Raw genomic sequence first — 15,483 nt, 5'->3', positions numbered from 1 at the left:
ACGGGATTTAAAAGCGCATGGTTTTTGTATTGTTTTCTATTGTATTGCTTTATTTTATTTAGCCTTCGGATACCCAATCCTTACGTGCTGTTTGTGCAGGGCAAACGAATTTTCCATATGGAAATGCACAAGATACTTGTCACCAACTGCTCAGCAGGGCAGGCTCGAGCTCTTGCAATGGCTTTATTCTCTGTACAATTAGTTCCGTGTAGCGATGACTGTATATAAATAATATAGATACATACAGTATAGTACACACGATTGTTTTCATTGTAAATTTAGAAGTGAAAAAAATATTTTCCATTGTTATTCTACACAAACACTTCGGTAGAAAGTTCCAGCTGTTGTTTTAGCATGACCTGCAACTTCAGAGGAAAAATGACAGGCAAATAGATCTATTCAGAGCTCTAAACTTCACTTTGTAGTAAATTACAGAGGACAGGTACCAGCCAGCAGAATACCAAGGATCTGAATTCAGTACAGTAGTGATTCTTCCTCCAAGGAAAAAAAAGAAAAAATCTTGCAAAAAAGAAAAGCTAGGAGCTTACATTATGTAACTAAGACAAACCGCATATGGTACAGCCTTTTCTTTAAATGTTTGTAAACAATAGGCTTACGGTTTTAGGCAAAGAAAATAAAGTTCTTGAGTTGGTCCTTGCACCCTTCACACATAAACAGCATAGTAAAGGTGCAAGGACCTCAGCAAACACCTGCATTTCATGCTTAATAGCTTAAGCACACATTTTGTAGTTTTTGTATGGTACATACTCTGTTTATTAAGGCTACTGTGCAAAAAAGATTCTCAGCCGCTGAAGGTGTTTTGTAATTCTGTAAAAATTATTTGTAACATTATTAAAGTTTAGCAGGCCTGTGTGAGATTATTAAAAAAAAATCATCCTTGTGGTTCACCCTCAATCCTGTACACAGGCCCTGCACCCCTGCACTGACAAATGAGAGAACACTGGCAGCAGCCTTCATGGCCAATGAAGTGTTGAGAAAAATGAGCTAATATGCATTGCAGTTCACTTTAAAATATAGAAATATTTTTAAATGGCACAAAGCTTGGTACAGGTGCATCTGACAGTGTAAACACAAATATATGAAGCACCAATCATTGAGGCCAGATCTATTTTCATGTATCTTGCAATCACTGTCTTTATTTCTTATTGTCAGATAAATGCTACCGCTTGTCAGCCTGTAAGAAAAATCAAAGTCAAAACAATTTTGGAGCTTTTTCAGTATCGGACCACTGTAATTTCCTTACAATTTAGGTTTTGAACTTCCACTCCTGAAACTGCTTACATTACTTTTATTTTTAAAAACACGAGGATTCATTTTCTTTTACAATATTTGAGACTTGATTATAGGAAATAGTTAAAACTGTATAATGTATATTGGAACAATAACTATCAATGTCTGAATATTTTAACATTGTTTGAAATTTTAATAAGTCCTGTCAGGAACACAGTTATTGCTATTCAGGGGCTTAAAAATAAAACAAACATGAAGGCATAGACAAAACTGTTTGAATAGTGAAATTAAGGAGATAGAAACCAGCATTCTGCCTAGAATTAATCCTTTTCCATTTGAACACTCCACAAGTTCTCTTCAGCTTTCTCTTCCAGGCAACTATGATGACATTTACATGGAGATATGGATTTAAGTGACTAACTGTGGGGGACACAGTTTTTCCAGTTTTTCAACTCTGATAATTCTTCAGACATTCCAGGTGCTCCACCTGGAATACATTTGGTTTTTCAGGGTTTGAGCCATGTATCCTGAGTAAATGAGAAAAGAAAAAATGCTGTTCGTATAAATTGACAGTTAACAGAAATGTACACTAGATGATGAAACTGGGTTTTTTTTCCCTACTAGAGTAAAATTAAGCATCAGCAAGTCTATAAAAGCAGTATATTTGAGGTTAGTATCCAGAGTTTTGCTGCTCATCTTGCAATATAAAATGGCATTTCTTTACACAATGGTTCACTATTTCATTGCATCTAATAAAAACCTAGCCACTGGCATTTACCTCACTTAATCTCCTGAAAAATGTGCCATTACAGGTGACACAAAGCAGTGAAGTAAGAGCAGTGTTCCAACCTTCAAACTTAAAGGTCTAAGAAATTTCAGAGCCCTAAGATTATTTGAACAGACTGTGATGCACTACTTGTATGTGATACTGAATGGAGTTTATATGTACTGTTTCAAGAAGTATTTCACCTCCCCCAAGTTCAGGACCATTTTTTAAACGCTACCATAGCAATATTAAGTGAAGAGCAAAAAACCAAAAACCTGATCTTTATGCAATTTTAACTATCTGTACTATTTTAAATAGTCTATCCTCTTTTCACTTTCTTGTTTTCACATGTAAACAAAACTTCAGGATTTGAAAGGTCAGCATCAAACCAGATTGTCCCAACCCAAAACACATTTTGAGTGTGACAGTGTAGTCACTGAGCAAAACTCGAATACTACGCGGCGTAATTCATTATAAAGCAAAAGCATTCGTGTTCCTGTGACCCATCTCTGGTGTAACACTTGACTGTGACAAGGGTACATCCTGATGTCCTGACATTAATTTCTAACATCAGCATGTTATTTATATCCAAAATTTAAATCCTGCATCCCTCACTTGTAGCTGTTGCAGATATACAGTTTCAGGTATTGCTGGTCTCCAGGTTTACCTTCTTCAAATGAAAACTTGTGGAAGAAACTACCATGGCTTCTCTCTTAGTCTTTTATGAATATTCATACTTTCACTTATGAGTCCTTCAAGAAATCTGTTTTTATTGCATCATCCTTTGCCTTTCATATGTGTTCAAGGTATGTGTTCATATGTGTTCAAGGAACACAATGTCACAACCAGACCTCTGGAATGCTACACAATAGAGTGCAAGATGCCTTTTTACCCTGATCAGACAACTTGTGAACTGCGGGTAACACCAAGACATCAAAAATAACATACAGCTCAAAGAGTGGGATAGCAATGAGATTCAAATGAGGAAACACTTCTGCAGGAAATAAAGCTATGGATCATGTTCTCTTACAGTTAGATCAGAAACAGTTTCTGTGAAGAAATTCCTAGAAGTGGGGATAAATGCATTCCATTCTTATGAAATTGAAACAGAACGCATAGCAGTTAAATTACTTGCACTGCACCTATAATCCAAATTGCCAAATAGAAGCCATCTGCAAAATAAAAGCCCTTCCTGCCTGCAGGCATAACCTGTGCTTTCTTCAGCTGACTTAGCTGACACATTACAGACTTCTCTATGCATTCAAGACAAAGCACTGAAAACACCTTAGGAACTTTAGTCCTTCCCATCAGTTAGGAGAAGAGCAAAGCTGTATTTCTAAGCCCCTTGTTCCTAGAACATGGCTAAGCATGTTTCTAAAAGGCTTCTAGCAGGTATTTGATTAGTTCTATACTATGGCAAGCATAAACTCTGTAATTCTTGCTTCATATTAAATTCTTTCCAGTTGAGATTTTGGATGAATCCAATTCTCCAAGCTCCTTTCAGTCCACAGAAACTGGTCTGCTCCGGTCTGTGTTTATAGTGTTTCTTCGCAGAGGAAACAATTTGAAGCACAGCTACACTTCTACCTCAGAATTTCCCGGCCCCACTTTTTGTTCAGGTCCATGAAAGCACACATTTGCAAAAACAAAGCAGAGTGCTAGGACTTCTCTTATTAATTATTTCCAACATCACCATCAAAATAAGGAATGAACTCTCATCTCCCTATACTTCATTCTTCAACAGAGAATTATAAGTAACTATGCTCCAAAGTTCCTCCATTTGACTTCCTATTATCAGAAAGCCTTGCAGAAGGCTGGGAAGTCCTTTAAATATTACTTTTTAAAATTAGCACTTTCTACAAAAGACTTACAGGACATTGCAGGGTTATGCAGTGGACATAAAACTGATGTGTTTGGCTCCTGTCAGGTGTTTTTGCAACCTCTGAAAACACATACAAGTCTCAATCACAGATGGTTTCCTTTGCTATCCCTTCGTCCAAAACCAATTAGCAGCACTAAAATAACGTTTTCATGCTAAGATTTACTGAAGCTTTTGAATAAAACTTTTTATTTTTCTGTTCTTGTCAAGCTGAACTTGAGTTTACTTTGCAATCCACAAAACAGACTTAGACTGACACGCATAACATTCTAATTCAATCACTCAGTAGATTAAATTAAAAATGAACTAGTACTGGTTCACTTCCTACATAAATCCATGCTGTTATTTAAGTAACATGCTCTTTCAGTCAAATAGGACAGCACAGACTTGAACAGTCTTCTACTTTTGAAAAGTGTTATGACTGCTTTTACCTTGATTGCCAGCTAAATCTGTGTAAGCTTTGGGAATTACTAATACTAATGGAGAACAGACCTTTTATCTGGAGTCTGCAAATGCAATGTGCAACCATAAGGAACTGTAGCGTTTGGAGAAGAGAGAAACACTCAAGATTCTCATCAAAAAGCTTTCAGCATAAACGTCTGAGAATTACTGATTTAATATTTTCATGCAGTTGTGTGTATTATTCAACAGACAACTCAAATCATATAAAGTGAATGAAAAAAAGATAATGAAAGTATAAGTTAGCACTCACCCCCTCTCCATGACGGTATTTAATATACAGCCAACAGGTGGGAAAACATTAGATTGTATTATTGTTTCTGAGTTCAGTATATTAAAATACAGAAATATTTTCTGGACTGTTTAAAAGCTTACCCAGGAGAAAAATATCAGAAAAATCACCACACAAATCCTGCTTTAAAATTAATAATTTTTAACAACTCAGAGAATTTCACTACAACATGTTAAAGTTTCTTCTTTTAAGTTTCTTCTCTAAATAAATTTGAAACATCAAATTAATAAAGAATTAGAAGCTTGAGCAGAAGCTCAAGACGAACAAGGGTTCTTCTCATCACCACCATCCACAGGACAGCACTGTATGCAGAGGCCCCTCTCAAGAGTCAAGAGTTGGCAGCTGTTGTATAAATAATATTTTAATCAGATTTAAGTGCTCAAGTCACCAGTAAAACTTGGACTTGGCTACAGGTGAAAATGGAACCAGTAGTCTCAGAAGCAGCACTCCACCAACCTAACTAGCTGGGCTGCCAGACAGATGGCCTTTTCCCATCGGTTGGTACCCATAATGCCAAAGCGCTAATGAACCCCACTGAGAACAGCAGTAATTGTCATAATCAAGACCTGAACATTGGTGTCTGCTGGTAAATGCACACACACAACTTTATGTCTCTATGAACAGGTTAAGGCAGATAAATGTATCCTATTAGACATAAACAATACAGGCTGAAGTAATTAGTGAGTCCCTTGAGGAATCCTAAATGAACATTTAAAACTAAACTGAATGCAATTTCTTAAAAATCATGGGCTGAGAGGAATAAGCCTCTTTGTAAGAGTCAGAATTCATTATTATATAAAGGAAACCTTCCACACAAAATGAATGGTCAGTGATGGAAGCATACATCAGCAATCCAAATCCCTGCATGACCAAAGATGACAATTCACTAGTAAAACTGAAGTCATATCTCAAATAAACATTTACAGTCATACAACTCCATTACACTAAATCCACGTTCATAATATTCTCATAAAAAAAGAAGTCACAACAGAGTATCTAGTGAGTGCATTCAGCTTATCAAGTATGATTTCAACCATCTAACTTGGACAAGGATCAGGCTTCAGAAATCTTCTTTCTCTACCTGCTGTAAAACACAAGAAAAAAAGGCAAAGCTCTAGAGAACACAACATAAGTATTAACTCTCACTGAAAAGCGTCATATTAAATAAGCTTTAGCCTCATGGGAAAAGTTGAAATTGGGTGGGGGTAGGGAGGAGGAATCAAAACTGGGGGGAAAAAACCCAAACAAGTATCATTTAATCTCAGAATGGTTTACGTTGGAAGGGACCTTAAGACTTGTCCAGTCCCATCAACCTGTCATGGGCAGAGACACCTTCCACTATCCCAGGTTGCTCCAAGCCCAGTCCAACCTGGCCTGGAAAACTTCCAGGGATAGGGCACCCACAGCTTCTCTGGGCAACCTGTGCCAGGGCCTGCCCACCCTCACAGGGAAGGATTTCTCCCCAACATCCCATCTAACGCTGCCCTCTGGCAGTGGGAAACCATTCCCCTTGTTCCGTCACTCCAGGCCCGTGTCCAAGCCCCTATCCGGCACTCCCGGAGCCCTGGAAGGGGCTCGCCCTCTGCCCGTTCTTCCTCCTCTTCCCGCTCCTCCTCCTCCTCTTCCCGCTCCTCCTCCTCCTCCCCCCGCAGCGCTCCGGCACCGCCCGCCCGAGGTCACGGCGCCGCCTGGCGGCCCCGCTGCGGTGCTGCGCATGCGCAATGCGTGGGGCAGTTTCCATGGCAGCGGGAGCCAACAGGGAGGTGCCGCCATGAGCCCGCCCGAGGTGGAGCCGCTCGTGTGCCGCAAATACGAGATCAAGAGGCGCCTGGGCAAGGGGGTGAGTGCCTGGCGGGGGGGCTGGCTTGTAGGAGCTGGGGTGATCGCGGGAGCTGGGAGGGCCCATGAGAGCTCGGGGGGCCCGTGTGAAGTTCAGGGCACTGTGAGAGCTTCAGGCGGCCCAGGGGAGCTGAGGGCGTGTTTGGGAGTTCAGGCGCCCGTGGGAACTCTGTCGCTCAGGGCCCCGTGGGAGCTCCAGGTGACCCAGGGGAACTCCGGGGGACTGTAAGAGCTCAAGAATAAATAGTAAAATGGATCTGAGTCTCAAAGTACATTCTCTTTGTGCCTGCCAAATCCTTCTACATTTACTGTAACCCCATCACTTCAGATCATGGTGCATCGTCATATTTTCTCCATAACATGTATTTTTATACATGAGCCAATGGTAATTTCTAAGATATGTCTCCTCAGACAGTCTCTAAACCCTCCCCAGTTATCTGCTTTTCTATTCTGGCAGCTCTTTGCCATCACTTAGTTGCATTGATACAAGCATTTAAGTATTTCCCTCATTATCTTCACAGAGTCAAGGAATCACTGTGGTGGAAAAGCCCTCTGAGCCTGTTGAGTCCAACCACTCCCCCAGCAATGCCAAGGCCACCACTAATCCATGTCTCCATGTGCCACACCCACACGGCTGTTAAATCCCCCCAGGGATGGGGACTCCACCCCTGCTCTGAGACTGTGCCAGGGCTGCACAGCCTTTTGCAGGAGGGTTTTTTCCAATATCCAGCCTAAACCTCCCCTGGCACAACTTGAGGCTGTTTCCCAGTTGCCAGCAGAGTAGTACTGTAGCACTTACCTAAGTGTTTGTACTTCCTCATGCATGGCAAAGGTCCTGATCCCATGCTCCAGGACTACAGATGTCACTGGGACGTCTGCCTTGGTGTCGTTACATGACTATTTAATCACTAGAATCACACATTGCAGCTTTTTTGCTTTGTGCAAGTATTTAAACATTAAATGGGCATTTCTGCGTGGGATACGATCCCGTTGTCCAAAGGTAAAGCAGCTCCTAGACTGTGGAAAGTCAAGATTCAAATCTATGCCTAAAATAAAAAAACTGGATCTGTACCACAAGTGAGACTGAGCAGTCATCATTTGCAAGTATCACAGTCATCCAGAATAGGGAAAACTCAGGGAGAAGTTCCTGTTCCCTTAACAGACAGCACAGCTTTTAATTGGAAAAAAAAAAAGGTTTAGTGTTGGATCTGACAGTGCTGTGTTAGTGGTTGGACCCAATGGTCTTGGAGGGCTTTTCCAACCTCAGCAATTCTGTGGTGCAGGGATGCTGTCACTACAGACTTTAGTAAAAAGTCTCTCTCCATCCTTCTTACCAACCCCCCTTCAGTATTGAAAGACCACAGTGAGTTCTCCTTTGAGCCTTCTCTTCTCCAGACTGAACACCCCCAGCTCTCTCAGCCTGGCTCCAGAGCAGAGGGCCTCCAGCCCTCGGAGCATCTCCATGGCCCTTCTCTGCACCTGCTCAAACTGATCTGCATCTTTCTTGTACTGAGTGCTCCAGGTGGGAATCTCACCAAAGTCAACTACAGGGGAAGAATTATCTCTCTTGACCTGCCACCCACACCATGGCTGCCAAAAACTAGGTGCCATTGGCATCTTGCCACCTGGGCACACCTGGGCTCATATTCAGCCACTGTCACCAGCACCACCAGGTCCTTTTCCAGCTTTCCAGCCACTCTGTCCCAAGCCTGACGTGTTTCATGGAGTTGTTGTGACCCAAGAGCAAGACCTGTCACTTGGCCTTGTTGACCCTTGCACCACTGGCCTCGGTGCAAGGGCCATCGATGCTGCCTTTCCAGACCCCTCTGCAGAGGTTCCTGCCCTCCTGCAGATCCATGCTCCTGGCCAGCCTGGTGTTCTCTGTGAGCTGGCTGAGGTGCCCTCAAGCCCCTTGTCCAGAGCATTGATACAGACATTGAACAGGACTGGCCCCGGTACTGAGCCTAGGGAATCCCACTGGTGTCTGGCCCCAGCTGGATGTAGCCCCATTGCCCACCATTCCCTGGGCCCTGCCATGAGCCATCAAACAGTGCACCTGTCCAGGCCAGGAGCAGCCAGGTTCTCCAGGATAATGTTGTGGGAAACGGTATCAGAGCTTTACTCGAGTCCAGGCAGACACATCCACAGCCTTTCCCTCAGCCACTGAGAGGGTCACACTGTCACAGAGGGAGATCAGGTTGGTCAGGCAGGACCTGCCTGTCACAACCCTGAACTGGCTGGGCCTGATGCCCAGCTTGTCCTTCTTTTGATGCATCCCAGGATATGGTTGGCTGTCTGGGTTGCTAGTGCATGTGAGCTCATTTCCAGTTTTTCATCCAGCAGCACCCCCAAGTCCTTCTCCTCAGGGCTGCTCTCCAATACATAGAGTCATGGAACCACAGGATAGTTTGGGTTGAAAGAGACCTTAAAACCCACTGAATCCCACCTCCTGCCATGGGTAGGGACACCTTACACTAGACCCGGTTGCTCTAAGCCCCCATCCAGCCTGGCCTTGGACACTTCCAGGGATGGGGCAGCCACACCTTCTTGGGGCAACCTGTGCCAGGTCTCCCCATCCTCACAGGGAAGGATTTCTTCCCAAGATCCCATCTAAACCCTGCCCTCTGGCAGTGGGAAGTCCTTCCAAATTGTGTTGTCACTCTGAGCCCTGGTCCAAAGTCCCTCTCAAGCTCTCTTGGAGCCCCTTTATGCACTGGAAGGAGCTCTAAAGTCTCCCTGCAGTCTTCTCTACTCCAGGCTGAACAGCCCCAACTCTCTCAGTCTCCTGAGTAGAGTGGCTCCTTGCTCTAATCGCTCTCTTCCATGTAGCTTCCATCATCTCTGATTCCAGTCCCTCGTTGAATACATTCTGGTTCCACTTCAGGCCTGAGCTGCGTGCAGGTGTCAGCACACTGCTCACCTGCCTGTGTTTCTCCCCAGGCCTATGGCATTGTCTGGAAAGCAATTGACCGCAAGACAGGAGAAACAGTTGCTGTTAAAAAGATTTTTGATGCTTTCAGAAACAGAACAGATGCTCAGGTGAGAAATTATTGTCCTGATGTGTTCCGAGATGTGGTGGGATTCCATAGGTATTTTCAGGATTTTTGTCTCTGAAAGATGATAATTATGCATGTAACAATACAGTCTGCAGCTATATTGGGATAAAAACAAGCAATAAATACCAAGCTTTGTGTACCATGGCATGTACAAAGAGGAGTGGATTTAACCCTGTCACTGAAGTGCATCTCTGTTCTGCCATTCTCTTGAAGTGATAATAAACTGTTTATTCTTTATTTCTAGAGAACATTTCGAGAGATTATGTTCCTGCAGGTAATGTTCCTCCTCTTCTCTGATTTTTTATTATGTCTGATCTCTAAGTATTTTGTTCCCGTTGTTTTCCAAAATGCAGGGGTCATTGATTAGTGTTGATAACTCTAATTTCTTTTCTGCACCATCTTGGCAAAGGGCCTTTCAGCGTGAACCCACCTGAATGAAACACTCTCCATTTGGGCTTGTTTTTACTCTTTCCTGCCCTTTCCTCACTTTTAGCAATGTGTCTGCTGCAGCATCAACACATTGACTTGTACCTTCTGTCACTTCTTGCTTCTTTGTGGATAGAAACTGTTTCTCTTATGTTTTAACTGCCGTGATTGGAGGAGGGGCTGGGGTGGGAGAGGGATTTACATGCCAAAATTGTTTTCCTCCATCATGCGGTAAGCAATTTAATCACTTAAAATAATCGAACCAAAACTAAAAAGGGAAGTTCTGCAAGGAATAACTTAAGACTACTCTTGTTTTGATATAATTGACCTTATCAGTGGCATTCCAATTATCTGTCCACTCCTCCTCAGCCTTACCATGTAGAAACATCAATATTTTGGAATAATGTTGTTATAACTTGTGATTTGCTAAGGACACAAGTGAGGCAAGGCTCATAGAAGAGGTATTTCCTAAGACTGCCAAGTTTAAGTAGGAAAGAGATTATGTTTTTTTACTTTTTAGTCATTCTTGAAGCCTGAAATAGAAGCTGCAGACTTTAAAGCTAAAAATAGAAACAGTTCCTTAGAAATGAATTACCTGTTAGATCATCTCTGAAAGTGCAGAACTCTGGAGTGGATGGATGTAGGAGGAGCAGGCTTCTGAAGGAAAGAAGGAGTCACTTGGCAGTGGAGGGCAGGGAGAGCAAAGTTAATGTGCCGTTCAGCCCGTACTTCCATGACTTTTGGTGCTCAATAGACTTTAAGAATTTTAGTTTCCCCTCCTATTTTAAAACTCTTTCTTGTGGTTCAAGACTGAGGGCTCAGAAAGGAAAAGATGTGAAAAATGCTCTGTTATTCATAACTGGGTGTTTGTCTTAATTTGTTTGTCCGCGCATAATAATTGCTTTGTTCTGTCTTGAAATTTATCACAAGGCCATTTGATGGACTAGGTTATTGTTTTATATTATGTATCTCAATTATTCTAATTGAGAAGTTGCTGTAGAATCGGAGGTATGAATGATTCTCTGATGCTCTGGTCATTGCTTGCAGGTTTTGTGTTTGCTGTTCAGTGTAGTTGTAGATCTCCAGGTGCATTTTAGGCCAATTTTAGAATGTCATTTTGGTAAGTATGTTAGTAGCATTATTATTCATTAAGCAAAGATTAATAGAACTGGCCCTGACAAGGTTTTTTTCAAGGTAACATGTTTTTTTCAGTACAGATTGAAATTTTTTCATGACTTTCTGTTATCAGTTCCAGGGCAAGGCAGTGTGAGACACTGGAATTTTCCTTCTTAAATAGTACTCAAGTAACACTGTCAAGATTTAGCTGCATCTCTAGAACAATATCCCCTTTTGGGTAAAAACCTTCTTTAGATCATTTGGATGGGTATTTTGACTGTTCTCCTCACAATGAAAACAAAGCGTGTGGTGGCCTGGCTGAGTATCACTGCTTTGTGAGTGTGTTTTCACAGGTTGCTGCAGGTGAACGTGTTGTTCTGTGAACTTTCCTAGATGTTATGCATTATAAAATGTTGGTCTATTATGAAGTGTTTACTGTGTCCCTGGCTGCACAGAAGTGGGAAATAAAAGCTGTTAAAGCTGGGGATGAACTTAATGATCCCATCAGGATTGTCAGTCTGCAAAAATGTGAGGATGGACTCCACCTGCAGTGTGATAGCTGTGTTCAGGTATCTCTGGGTGCTGTCTGATCTCCATGCAGTCAGTTCCTCAACGCAGCCTGTGAGTGTCTGAGCCAGCCCTCAGATCGACATGTTCTGGTGGTGTTTGGGTTTTTAACTATAATGTTGATGGCAACTATGATCTATTTGCATGCCACAAAAATTCTGTGGTTCAGTAGGAAACGTGTGTGCATAAAGGGGGCTGGATTTCATTATAAATGGTATAGAGGGAGTTTTAGAATAAATGTCTCATTCAACAGAGATTATTTTTTTCATTAACTGACTGGTTTCCTACTATGGAACAAACTTGAATCCTTTTTTTAAGTTTATTTCAGAAGAAGCCTAATGGAGGAAACAGCATGTTAATGTTTGTTCTAGACAGTAATACAGATGGAAATAGGTTATTGTCCTTTTTATGATTCACAAGCAAAACACGTGAATTTGACAGCTGGGTCTCTTCCCTGTGCAGAAATTTGGAGAACATCCAAATATCATCAAGCTGCTCGATGTTATCCAAGCAGAGAATGACAAGGACATCTACCTCATCTTCGAGTCCATGGGTGAGACTCAGTATTGCAGCAGCCATTTAAACCCAGCCTCTCTTAGGAGTTATCCTTGTTGTCACTTTGATAGTGGTGTGATATACATGATATATATGAATGTTTGTGATACTACTGATATTTACCGATGTAAATCTATTACTGGTATAATGTATTACAGAGACAGATTTACATGCTGTGATTAAGAAGGGGAATTTGCTGAAAGACATCCACAAGTGTTACATTGTCTACCAGCTCCTGAGGGCAACTAAATTCATCCACTCAGGGAATGTTATTCACAGGGATCAGAAGGTACATTTTGGTCATGGTCTGTATCCTTCACTCCAGTTTTGTGTTGAACAATAAATAAAATCACAAACTGATTTGGGATGGAAGGGACCTTCAAAGCCCATCCGTTCCCACCTCCTGTCATGGACAGGGACACCTTCCACTATCCCAGGTTGCTCCAAGTCCAGTCCAACCTGGCCTGGAAAACTTCCAGAGATGGGGCACCCACAGCTTCTCTGGGCAGCTGGTGCCAGGGCCTTACCACCCTCACAGGGAAGAATTCCTTTGCAATATCCCATCTATCCCTGCCCTCTGTCAGTGGGAAGCCAGTCCTGCTTGTGTTGTCCTTCCAGACCCGTGTTCAAAGTTCCTCTCAAGCTCTCTTGGCACCCCTTTAGGCACTGCAAGGAGCTCTAAGGTCTCCTTTGAGCCTTTTCTCCAGGGTGAATACCCCCAGCTGTCTCAGCCTGACTCCATAGGAAAAGTATGAAGAAATATACGAGACTAGTAAAACAACCTTGATAATAATCTTCTGCTATTCAGAGAGTAAAAGGCTAATTAATTCTCCTGTGTTCAATCCAGCCTTCCAATATCCTGCTGGATGCACAGTGCTGTGTGAAGCTGTGTGACTTCGGGCTGGCCCGTTCCCTGTGCCAGCTGAGTGAGGACCAGCCCACCCCTGCACTGACCGAGTATGTGGCCACACGCTGGTACCGAGCCCCCGAGATCTTACTGGCCTCTCGCAAGTGAGTGAAGGGATGGGAGCCTGGGACTTCACCACTTGCAAATTTTTTTGTCTAAAAGTCTTCAGTTTTTTAATTTTCAGTGTCATGTCACCAGTCTGTTTGCTCAATACACAGTTAATGTCACAGTACATAAAAACCTCTCATGAACATGTACATGGCCTTCTTGTGCCCTTAGACTGTGAGTGTATGTACATGAGCAGTTCATCTGTTTGTCACCCTTTCTCCCACCAGACTTACTTCTTCTCCCTTAAACCCATAATTTTATAAAATTTGCTTGAGAACTTAAGTCCTCTTTTCCAAATTGAAGCAGTGTTTTTTGATAGACCTTCATGAAATATTCCCTAATCAGATTTTGAACCAAGTACCTGTCAGTCAGGCTTATGGAAAACCAGAAAAGTAAATAAATAGATGCTGGGGTAGTATCCCGAATTTTAAATGTGGATGTTTTGCAAACTGTCCTATACCCATTGTTTGGCATTTACTTTGCTTAAAAATGTAGTTCTTAAGTAATTGTAACACTTTGTGCATACATTATGACCAAAGTCAATTGTTTCCAAAGAACATGTATCTTCATTCTTGGTCATATGAAAAGGCTATAAAACCTTGTTCTGGCATTACCTTTAATATATTACTTTGTTCTGGCATTTTCCTGTAATGTATTTCCTTTTATGGCTTCTTAGACTAGACTTTGAGTAAGATAAATCTCCTTTCTGTTTCACGCATGCCAGTCTCATGATACCCAAATGTTACTCAACTGATAGTTCAAACCTGTGAGCATTTACATCTGAGAAGTCACCAAGCATGCTCTCTAGCAAATAAATCAATGTAGGTGATGTGAATACCAGGTACAGGAAAATATTTGCTTGATTTAATCCTACCTCTGGTCTCTTCCTGTTTGTAGTTACACTAAGGGTGTAGACATGTGGAGCATTGGCTGTATTCTTGGCGAGATGCTGCTTGGAAAGCCTCTTTTTCCTGGGACATCAACAATGAATCAAATAGAGCAGATCCTGAGGGTCATCCCTGCTCCGTCCCCAGAAGGTAGGACTCTGCTGCAGGGAAAGGTGTCTAGAGAAAGGGTTAAGAGTGGAAGAAAGCAGCCTGGCTGGGTCGGGGAAGAAGGTATCTCTTATTCATTCTGGCACCTTTCCAAAGAAATGAAAGTTTTCATCTTGAATGTCAGAGGAAAATAAGAAATTCAGATATCCTGGTGCTTCTGCATCTGTTGCTATGAGAGTGCAAGTTTATGAAGTGTATGATTTATAAATAGGAATTCAAAAATCAGCTTAGAAAATTTGTAAGTAAATATTCCATCCCCCTTCCATAGATCTCTGACTGAGTTTTATGAGGATAATTTCCTATGTTAATATCAAATATTTGCTTTCCTTCATAAACTGTGTAGCTCTTCTAATCCTCATCTTGGCAGTAACAGTATCTTTTTATTATTGCAGATATTTTGGCTCTGCAGTCAGAGTACAAGGCCTCAGTTATTAACCACATGAGTTCCCGGTAAGCTTGAGGTGTTCGTGTGTCTTGGATCATCTAATGTAGGACCATGGAATCATGGAACCACAGAATAGTTTGGGTGGGAGGGACCTTAAAGATCATCTCATTCTACCCCCCAACATGGACAGGGACACCTTTCACTAGACCAGGTTGCTCCAAGCCCCATCCAACCTGGCCTTCCAGGGATGGGGCAGCCACAGCTTCTCCAGGAAATCATTGCAATCCCTCACTACCCTCACAGGGAAGGATTTCTTCCCAATATCCCATCTAACCCTGCCCTCTGGCAGTGGGAAGCCCTTCCCACTTGTCCTGTCACTCCAGGCCCTTGTCCAAAGTCTCTCTCCAGCTGTCTTGGAGCCTCTTATGGCACTGGAAGGGGCGGGCTCTAAGTTGTCTCCTTAAATAGAAATTATTTAAAATATGAGTAAGATTTGGTGCTTAAAACTGATTTTTTCAAGATACTTTCGTCTTCATTATGTTCACAATTATATTTAGGATTTCAAAATGCAAAACCAGATTTTCTCTGTAAATTACAGAGAAGTATGTTTCTATGATCTCAGGTCTAGATTTGTGGGATAATGGGGCTGGAAAGTGATGAACTTTAAGGTCCCTTCCCAGCCAAACCATTCTAGGATTCAGTGATTATGACACACACTTTGTGAGTGAACTCGTGTCTGTTGTCACCTTGACCCCAGAACTGTCATTCCTGCCTTCACTTGGGAATTAAGACACTGAGAGCTCGTATCATTGTTTTCTGACT

General features: G+C 42.2%; 1 protein-coding gene across 6 annotated transcripts in view; it reads left to right on the top strand.

Annotated features, from left to right (window-relative positions):
• Positions 1-6,363: 6,363 nt before the first annotated feature.
• Positions 6,364-15,483, top strand: part of MAPK15 (mitogen-activated protein kinase 15) — a 26,265-nt gene continuing 17,145 nt past the window's right edge. For 3 of the 6 annotated variants that reach the window (XM_017733808.1, XM_017733806.1, XM_017733805.1), the window contains exons 1-8: positions 6,364-6,487; positions 9,427-9,525; positions 9,787-9,816; positions 12,114-12,204; positions 12,365-12,495; positions 13,054-13,217; positions 14,119-14,258; positions 14,669-14,726. In XM_017733808.1, coding sequence (XP_017589297.1) covers positions 6,419-6,487; positions 9,427-9,525; positions 9,787-9,816; positions 12,114-12,204; positions 12,365-12,495; positions 13,054-13,217; positions 14,119-14,258; positions 14,669-14,726 — 782 coding nt within the window. In that variant the 5' untranslated portion in view covers positions 6,364-6,418. The remainder of the gene's footprint in view (positions 6,488-9,426; positions 9,526-9,786; positions 9,817-12,113; positions 12,205-12,364; positions 12,496-13,053; positions 13,218-14,118; positions 14,259-14,668; positions 14,727-15,483) is intronic. The other 3 variants (XM_017733804.1, XM_017733803.1, XM_017733807.1) reach the window with 2 other exon arrangements.

The sequence above is a fragment of the Corvus brachyrhynchos genome, unplaced genomic scaffold, assembly GCF_000691975.1.
Source record: "Corvus brachyrhynchos isolate BGI_N302 unplaced genomic scaffold, ASM69197v1 scaffold275, whole genome shotgun sequence".
NCBI classification, from domain to species: Eukaryota; Metazoa; Chordata; class Aves; order Passeriformes; family Corvidae; genus Corvus; species Corvus brachyrhynchos.
Note: the sequence above shows the minus strand (reverse complement) of the source record. Positions and strands in the feature narration are given on the sequence as shown.